This window comes from Scleropages formosus, chromosome 22, assembly GCF_900964775.1.
Source record: "Scleropages formosus chromosome 22, fSclFor1.1, whole genome shotgun sequence".
In the NCBI taxonomy this organism is placed as follows: Eukaryota; Metazoa; Chordata; class Actinopteri; order Osteoglossiformes; family Osteoglossidae; genus Scleropages; species Scleropages formosus.
Window position 1 is genome coordinate 9,160,529 of NC_041827.1, and position 9,422 is coordinate 9,169,950.

Here is a 9,422-nt window from a genome sequence, read left to right on the forward strand (position 1 = left end):
TGAAAATGAAACAAATTTAATAATTTATTGCATATCACAGTCAGAAGAGAACAACACATTAAAAACATACACAAAACATTGTTTCAGTGGAATTCAAGAACAATCTTTAGCAGGTACCAAGGGAGAATAACAGAACTTCATTCAAGGTGCCATATGAACAAACACCAAAGATGTCACAGGCATTTGCTAACAAGTTCCTAAACTAAGGCAAGCTGATATGTAAACTTCTGACCAATGATAAGCATGCTTCAGTGATTAACTGAAAGTGAGTGGAACACTTTAGTATTCCTCTCCCTCCTCCTCTCCTTCACCTTCAATGGAGTCTACACCTACTTCCTCATAATCTTTCTCCAGAGCAGCCATGTCCTCTCTGGCCTCAGAGAACTCACCCTCCTCCATACCCTCACCCACGTACCAGTGCACAAAGGCTCGCTTGGCATACATCAGATCAAACTTATGATCCAGGCGAGCCCAAGCCTCAGCAATAGCAGTGGTGTTACTCAGCATGCACACAGCCCTCTGAACCTTGGCCAAGTCTCCACCTGGAACCACAGTAGGGGGCTGGTAGTTGATGCCAACTTTGAAACCAGTGGGACACCAGTCTACAAACTGGATCGTGCGCTTGGTCTTGATGGTGGCAATGGCAGCATTTACATCTTTGGGTACCACATCACCACGGTAGAGCAGGCAGCAGGCCATGTACTTGCCATGGCGGGGATCACATTTAACCATCTGATTTGCTGGCTCAAAACAGGCATTTGTGATCTCAGCTACAGACAGCTGCTCATGATAGGCCTTCTCTGCAGAGATAACCGGGGCATACGTAGCCAGAGGGAAGTGGATTCGAGGATACGGCACCAAGTTGGTTTGGAACTCGGTCAGATCGACATTGAGCGCACCATCGAATCGCAGAGAAGCCGTAATGGAGGACACTATTTGGCTGATCAGCCTATTAAGGTTGGTGTAAGTCGGACGCTCAATATCAAGATTCCTGCGGCAGATGTCATAAATGGCCTCGTTATCAACCATGAAGGCACAGTCAGAGTGCTCCAGGGTTGTGTGGGTGGTCAGGATGGAGTTGTAGGGCTCTACCACAGCTGTGGACACTTGTGGAGCTGGATATATGGAGAACTCCAGCTTGGACTTCTTGCCATAGTCCACAGACAGGCGTTCCATCAGCAAGGAGGTGAAACCAGACCCGGTACCACCTCCAAAGCTGTGGAAGACCAGGAACCCCTGCAAGCCTGTGCACTGGTCAGCCTGAAAGGAGAAAACAGTGACTTGCATGAGAAAAGCTGGATAAGCAGTCACAGGGATGCAGATATATTACAAACTTCAAAAGGACACTCACCAGCTTGCGGATCCTGTCCAGAACCAAGTCGATGATTTCTTTGCCAATGGTGTAATGGCCACGGGCATAGTTGTTGGCAGCATCTTCCTTGCCAGTGATGAGCTGCTCGGGGTGGAACAGCTGGCGATACGTCCCAGTGCGCACCTCATCTGGAGAGTTCAATGACGTTATTGAATAGGTTCATGACCAAGCTGGAAATCATCTACTGCTTGGTTTGCCATGCTTACCAATCACTGTGGGCTCCAGGTCGACAAAGACAGCCCTGGGGACGTGCTTTCCAGCTCCCGTCTCACTGAAGAAGGTGTTGAAGGAATCATCACCTCCCCCAATGGTCTTGTCACTGGGCATCTGTCCATCTGGCTGGATCCCATGCTCCAGGCAGTAGAGCTCCCAGCATGCATTGCCAATCTGGACACCAGCTTGACCCACATGGATGGAGATGCACTCACGCTGTCAAGGAAGAAGCAGGCTTAATTAACCATCTGACCAAAATTTAAATAACATATGATGGAATCATTTTGTTAGTTATTATGCGCAACACATTTTACTCCTTTTCATTGATGTATTTACCATACAAGTAACACGCTAATACACAAGCTCTAAGTGACATTCTTTTACCACTCCTCTGACAGCCTCTTTACTATGAATGTGTGCCACTGTGTGAGCCGTGATCTTTCCTCTGTCCAAGAGGAGGCAACGCCCTGTCTGCAGAGGAAAGCAGGATCTGCGCAGCTGCGGCTCACTCAGCCCTCAAGCTCCGCCCCCCCGTGTCCCCACAGAGGCTGCTCCTCCACCTCCTTATCTGCAGGGATTTGCAAACGCATTTGCAACACCAATCCACAAGGCTCAACACAATACATACTGATCAGTTTATGATAGTTCCTGATTTCCTCCTCTGATAAGTCTAACGCAGTTTGCTTATGCTCATTACACAGCTCTACATTTTCTGCAGAAGTAAAGAAACCAACGATAGAATTGCTGGAATTCTAGTTAGGTATTACCCATATTTAAGAGGATGAGGCACTTATTACTCGTTATAATGTCCCCTCGCTGCTGTTTACTAAACCTTTGTCTTTTCTTCACTGAAGGGAAACTATGTATGAGCTCAAATAAAAAGGAACAAATGTTAAGGTACAGTTACAGTATTGACGTAGCTGAAGTGGCATGATGAAGAAAGCAAGAGTTCCGTATGTATTCTAGAGGCACATGATCATTGATCATTCTGGAAGCATTCAAAATGCTCTATACTATACCCTTTGCTTTGTCGAAAATAGCTGGCTCACCGTTACTACCGTTAGTCAGTCGCGTTGTTACCGAAAGAGCAACCGCTTTAAATTACATAACGGTTCCCATATTTTTTTCTCTGTGTGAAGAGATGACTGAAGCAGCAACGGGGCGATATATCTTATCCATCGTCCTAAACGCAACGGGCGGCGCGAGGAAGCGCCAAATGCCGCCCCTGCATCAAAAAGCGCGCGAGCGCAGCGAGGAGAAAAGACGACATCTCGAACATTCCATGAGCGAAGGTTCATTCCACAGAGCGGCAGCCCCACTACAAATGCTGCACGGCGGAATAAAATAGTAAATACGACCTTAATCCATTTAAACTAACGTGAAGTCTGCAGCGCTCATTCAAATGCCCTTCTTGGCTTCTATAATATCTTGCATACTGTCATTCTGTGAAGCTAGTATAATTATATAATTTATAATATTACGGTAGTACTCTAAAGAAAAAAGAAAGATCAAGATGTGCATCTTTGCTCTACGTCCTGAAGCCAGCACAGAATTGCTGTCATTGATTGTCAATCATTGCATTGTTCAGCTAAAATGTCAATCAAATGTGAAGCCACTGACTGAAATACCTGCAAAAGAATTACACTACAGTACTCACCATGTTTACTGTAGAGGAGGAGCGTTAAGAGCTGCTATAAGAATGAAAAAAAATTCAAACGTTATGTTTCTCGCCCCCGATAGCAACGGCTGTTACTTTCTCCGACAGCTAAGAGTCGACGCAGTAACTAGTGAGGAGAACCGCGGTGCGCCGCCGTTTATAGTGCCGCAACGGAGGCAGAGCCGCAAACATGAATAATTCAAGATGGGGGGGGGGGCGAGGAGCACGCGCGCTAACAAAGGCCCTCGGCGTAGGCTGAGCGGAGAAATGACACGTCCCGTCAGTCCGAGACCGTCTCCCCACCATTTATTCGCCTCAGACATAGTATTTCAACGGGACACAAATCACCAAGCTTAAGTGTAACGTGTTTTTGGTAAGAACTGGATTTAGCTGGCGTGTTTATACATATGATTAAAAAGAAAATGTATCGTGAGAGAAAAAAGGATGGAAAAATGCCTCTCTCTGGGGGTCAGACTGTGGCATTTATGAGGACATGATCATGATTCTGGTAAATAAGATAATAAACCTGTACGTATAACATCAAGAAATCATGGCTGACAGTTTTAGGCAGGGGTGAAGTGACAAAATAAAAGACGTGATATTTGAAGCAGTCTGAGATAAAATTCTTCGCACAGATTTATTACGACAGTAACGGTGTTTTATGGCACTTAATCCAAATACTTAGTCACTAACTAAATTTCCTGCTAAACTGTGTGTGTACAGTTCTGATGATTATAAGAAAAATTTGACTAGCTGCATGTTTCGGACATAGGTTTTGATGCTCAAACAAGCTTAACTTATCCCTTTGTATTTGTGTATAACTCCTTTGAGTGCTGCTGCTAAATATTTTTGGTCCCAAATATATAAGAAGTTGTAAGGCCTAGTGAAAAGCCATAAATGGTGCAATAAACCAAAGGATATGCCCATTCAAGTCATAATATTAATGATAGAGTCAAAAGCAGACAGATCGAATATTTGACCATCATTGTATTTTGAGTCAGTGAGAAGATGCAGAAACTCCCACATCTACATGTTAGGCTAGAGGAAGCAGTGTCTAAAACACTGAAATCAGGGACAAATTCAACAGGAATCTGATCTAACACTAAACAAAATAAAAACATTTTATTCTAAAAAGCTATAGATGTAATACATTCATTTGTATTACATCTATAGCACAATGTAACACATTTTCACTGGAAATCTGTCTATTAAGTATATTTTTTTTCAGAGAAAATGCTTTAAATGTTGATTCAGGTCACTTTGCTCTTTAAAAACATGTGACTCTGATAGAGGTGTACAAAAAATTAACTGAATTTACCATAGACCAGAAGCGGTCAGCTCTGGTCCTGATGGGCTGCAGCATATGCTGGTTTACTCTAGTAATTACAGTATTTACAGAAAGTACAGATCGTCTTAAAGCCAATGCACGAAATATAACAGAACATATGCAAAAAATTAATTACTGTCAAATGCTTTGAGAAACTGCTTTTAAAGGTGCTATGTAAAATACAAGGTTTTAGATATGTTTTAAACAATTGAAAATTACTAAAAATATTCCATTACCTCCACTAGTCCAAAAGCACAAAGGGGATGAGATTGAAAAATTATTCTTATGTTTTAGATCAAGATTCAGATGTTCATTCTAGCATATACAACTGGGAGATTATTTTTTCTTGATTCTATGATAGAAAGAAGACAATATTGTATTTTTACATTCTGAGTAAATGAACAGGGCAAATACCTGTCATATTCCAGCAGACATTCTTCTGCTGCAACCCCCCCCCAGCTCTCCCCACACCCCCACCCCCCTTGAGCACATCAAGCCTCCGCCCTCTTCCTCCTAGAATTTGCTGCAGTGATGTCATCCCCTGCAGTGGACCATGTGACTGATGTGTCATTGTCCTTTTTCTTCTGTGGGCAAAGCCACGGAAGCTATTGTTGAAATCTTTGGTCAAAGATGAATGCCTGATAGAAGGGAAACGGATAAGTAAATGTGTTCTATACAAGCTTCCCATCCTTCCAGTTCAGAGGCTACATGGAATGCGAAAGGAAATTCGAGAGGGGGCAGCTGCTTAAGATTTTCTGCCTTCCATGGCTGTCTGAGTCACATCCTATTCAGCAACTTCCACATGCTCTCAGACACAAGGAAACAGGCACTGGCAGCTGACAGATGTCACAGCATTCACTTCACAGTACACCCACACTGCAAAATTTTTTTTTTTCACTACACATCTAGCAATCTTGTTATAGTTTCACAGATTTTCTTGTCTGGGATATGAACTTTATTAAAGTCACATTATGTTGGTTGGAAAGTATATTTCAAAGTATATTTACTTTTTCAGAATGAAAAAAGTGCTTGTAATTTCAGAAGTATCAAAGCATGGTGAGCATGGATAGACATAGTTGTGGCAACTGTAATTTACCATAACATTATGTACTTCTCTGTTGTAATAAACTGGAAATGGTAAGTACAGGGTGACATGGTGGCACAGCGAGTAGCGCTGCTGTCTCACAGCGCCTGGGTGGTGCGAGAGAACGTCAGTTTGATCCCTGCTCAGTCTGTGTGGAGTTTGCATGTTTTCCCTGTGTCTGTGTGGGTTTCCTCCCAGAGTCTGAAAATATGCTGTTCAGGTTCCCTGTAGTGTGTGAGTGACCAAGAGAGTGTGTTCCACTGATGTATGGATGAGTGACCCATTGTAAGTAGTGCATCTAGCAGTGTAAGCGACCTTGGTGAATAAGGTGTGTGGGTTCATAACACTACATGGTATTCATTGGAAGTTGCTTTGGAGAAAAGTGTCTGCTAAGTGAATAAATGTAAATACTGTTGAACTGTTTTGCTACACCTTACATCACATCCACAGTCCTCAGTACAGACAATGACAAAGTATTACCATAGTGTGATCTGTTGTCTTTCCGTTTCCAACTTTGATATTATATTTAAATTATGTCAACTAGACACATACATTCCACAAACAGCTAACAAATAATGTACTAAAAATGTTGTGCTACTGATTCAATGTAACATCTTACCTGCATGTAAACTGAGTGTAGAACTCATTGGGTTTTGTGCACTACATACTAACTTATTACAGTTTTTGACTTTATTCAGAAATCAGCTAGTTTTTCTAGGTGTAGATGCCAGTTTCTGAAGCCAGTGCAAGTGTACCATCGCCAAGTTTGTGCTGTTGATTTAGGTTATTGTTACAGTTTCAGCTCAGTGTGTTGTTAATTACGAATAGTTTTGGCTCTCAGATGACACAGATTAGTTTGCTTCTTATTCTGGCTGCCAACAGGTACCAGCAGCCTCATGGTTTATAGACAAGAGTCTACCTTCCGGATGAACACCACTGCTATGTACGTACTACTGTCCATATCATTTTCCGTAACGTGTCTCAAAAATGTTCAGTATTGAAATTTTGTGGCAACCAGACTAAGTGTCATCACAGACTTGTGTTTCTGCTACAACATTAACCTAGTATATTCTTCTCTTTCCTCTCCTTCACCCTGCTTTAATTTTTCTATGGGCCTTTAGAACTGCCAGTCTGCTGTAAAGAAGGCCAATTTATCTTGACCTATGCCTCTCATCTCTTTCTCGACCTTCTGGCCCTCACCGATACACAGATTTCCCCTGAAACTACAGCCATACTCGTCACCCTCTCTACCAGCTGTTCTTTCTCCCACACCCCTCATGCCCCTGGCAGGGGTGGAGACACAGGCCTGCTTATCTCTCCCCAGTGGGAGTATTTGATTCTGCCTTTCCACCATCTTTGCCTATTGTTGTTTGACTTCTATGCTGTCTCTTGAACTGCTCCCACTGCTCACATTTTGGTTGTCCTCTACTGTCCTCCTACCCCCCAGACTGCTTCTTAGATTATTTTGACATTTTGTTGAATGACATTTTTTTGTCCCAGTAGACAGCTCTGCACTCCCTCTTCTGAATGACTCTATCTTTAACCAGACTACTATGGTGCTTTGATCTATGTCCCAGTCCACTGCGGGCAACCATCTGAATCATCTCTTTTGGGAATTTTTGCTTTATACTCTTCTTTCTTACTCCCGTTCATGGTCATTCATTTATTTCCTTCCATCACCACCCCTACCTCACCTTCTTTCCCTGTACCTTCCAAGATACTTAATTATACCTTCAATTGCTTCCTAACATCACCCCTTACACCCCCGATGCCTACAAGACATGCTTGTTCCCTTTACCTCACCAGATATAGCCCCTCAGAACAGCTGAATTCTATTTAACATACAAAAGAGTCTCAGAACACACACTCTTCTCCTAATCTGACATTTTTTTAAATTTGCATAAATTTTTTATCTCACTGTAGGTCATGATCACCTTTGTATTTCCTATAAGACTTAGTTCTATGGACAATTGTTTGTGTAACATGCACTGGCAAAAATTATGGTGCCAGACAAACTCTGTTAATTGGTTCTTTGCCTGTTATGGAATGTACTTTTGTTTACTCTGAGCTGTACATCTGCTGAAAGAATAAATGTAATTCTGTGTATAAATGTGAACACAGTGTATATTCTGTGTTTAATAGTTTGGGTGTCAAATATTCTGGCCAGTGGTTTATAATCTTGTTTTAAGGTGTATGGTCATTTGAAAAGCTTTGTGTTTTATTTATCTATCAGCTAAACTAGCTGAAGGAATCTTTTTATTCTGTCACTTCTTTTCCTATATATATATATATATATTTGCTCTTGGTGGTTAATATGCCATTTGTCATTGTCATTAATGGACAGAGCTGGTTTGAGACAAAACAAATTTTAGAAAAATGACAAATTTTAGTTCTGTCATATCAGAAAATTACCATTAAACTTGCACTCCACTTTATTTTTCACTTTAAGACTTTAGTCAGTCCAGGATTAAAACCCGTTATTTCTTATGGGAAGAATTATAAATAGCTTCTTCAGCAGCCAGATGGATTTTCAGAAATGCAGTAGGTTTGGATACTGGGGTATGGGTCTGCTGTACTGTGTTTCCTAAACTGAAATTGTCTTTTCAATGACGTCACAATCTAAACTTTAAAATTTACGCTTCAGCTCCCTCTTCTGGCTACAGCGTATTATATGAGTAACCAGAAAAATAACCAGTGAAGTTCCTTTAGCCAGTTATTTATTGAAACCTTTTCAATTATTCTATATTAGTAATATGGGATATAATGGGAGCAGAGCAGAAATCTGTAATTTGTATTTTAGGCTGAACAGTACCATCAGTCGTAGATATTTATTAGTATTTAATAAATTAGTATATATGATTTAATATTAGTATTTAATTAGCATTTAATAAAGTTATGCAAAAATTTTAATAAAATATAAAATGCTTTAGTGAATGGGAAGTATGATTAACTATGAACAGCTCTGTCCATAGTAAATAACATGTTTAGGAACTTTGCACATGTATGCAGTTGGGCATTTTATCAGAATAGTACAGATTATACAGGATACAATAACACAATCCCTTCTCACCTGATAGTCGTGTCTTTAAACCACAGAACCAGCTGCTGCCAAAAACCAACTTGAACATAACTCAGATCAAGGGGGAGGACCTGATCCAACCATTCAACTGAAATTATTCATACAAAGAATTGATTCAGAAGTATTCAGAAAATGATCTTGCAGTTTTCCCATGGAAAGCCCATTGCTGAAATCCACTTTAAGTACTTCTCTCAAGGTTACAGCTTTAAACATTTCAAAGTTAAACCAACTTCATTGTGAATGAAGAGGTAAAAATTAGTGGAGTCTCCCCAAAGTCTAAAGGAATTAAAACCTAACTGGGGCACCATATGAAGTAAAAAGTAATACGCTCAAGAGCATTCATATCAATAAAACACAGTGATCCTACTCAGCACCCATACAGTGAGTGGATAGTTGTGTTCTGCTTATTTCATTTATGAGTCAACTTTCCTTGTTGCTGATCAGCATTACTTGGTTCATTATAGTCTTAAATGTAATAGTGCACTGTGACTAGCATAGGGAGTTTTTGTGATGCCAAACGTTTTACACCTTATTATACCAGCATAATCAGAGGCAAAGAATAATACATTTAGTGTGCCATGAGAGGGAGGACTAGGGTTTGTAATGTGAAACCAAGGGCGGAGTTTAGTGCGCTGGGCCACGCCCCCTCGTCCCGGAAAGTATATAAAGACCCCACCCTCCTAAAGCTAC

General features: G+C 41.1%; 1 protein-coding gene across 1 annotated transcript; it reads right to left on the minus strand.

The window, feature by feature from the left end:
• On the minus strand, positions 1 to 3,381 carry LOC114909334 (tubulin alpha-1B chain). Its single transcript, XM_029247728.1, has 4 exons — positions 3,243 to 3,381; positions 1,579 to 1,801; positions 1,352 to 1,500; positions 1 to 1,260 (listed from the first exon to the last, which is right to left on the minus strand). The coding sequence occupies exons 1-4, from the start codon at positions 3,243 to 3,245 to the stop codon at positions 280 to 282; spliced, it is 1,356 nt and encodes a 451-aa protein (XP_029103561.1). The 5' UTR covers positions 3,246 to 3,381; the 3' UTR covers positions 1 to 279.
• Positions 3,382 to 9,422: the final 6,041 nt, after the last annotated feature.

Bases quoted from the DNA above. Each gene is read 5' to 3' on its own strand.
- LOC114909334 (XM_029247728.1), bottom strand. The intron at 1,501-1,578 runs GTAAGCATGGCA...TGAACTCTCCAG, and splicing joins CCTGGAGCCCACAGTGATTG to ATGAGGTGCGCACTGGGACG. The intron at 1,261-1,351 runs GTGAGTGTCCTT...TTCTCCTTTCAG, and splicing joins TGGACAGGATCCGCAAGCTG to GCTGACCAGTGCACAGGCTT.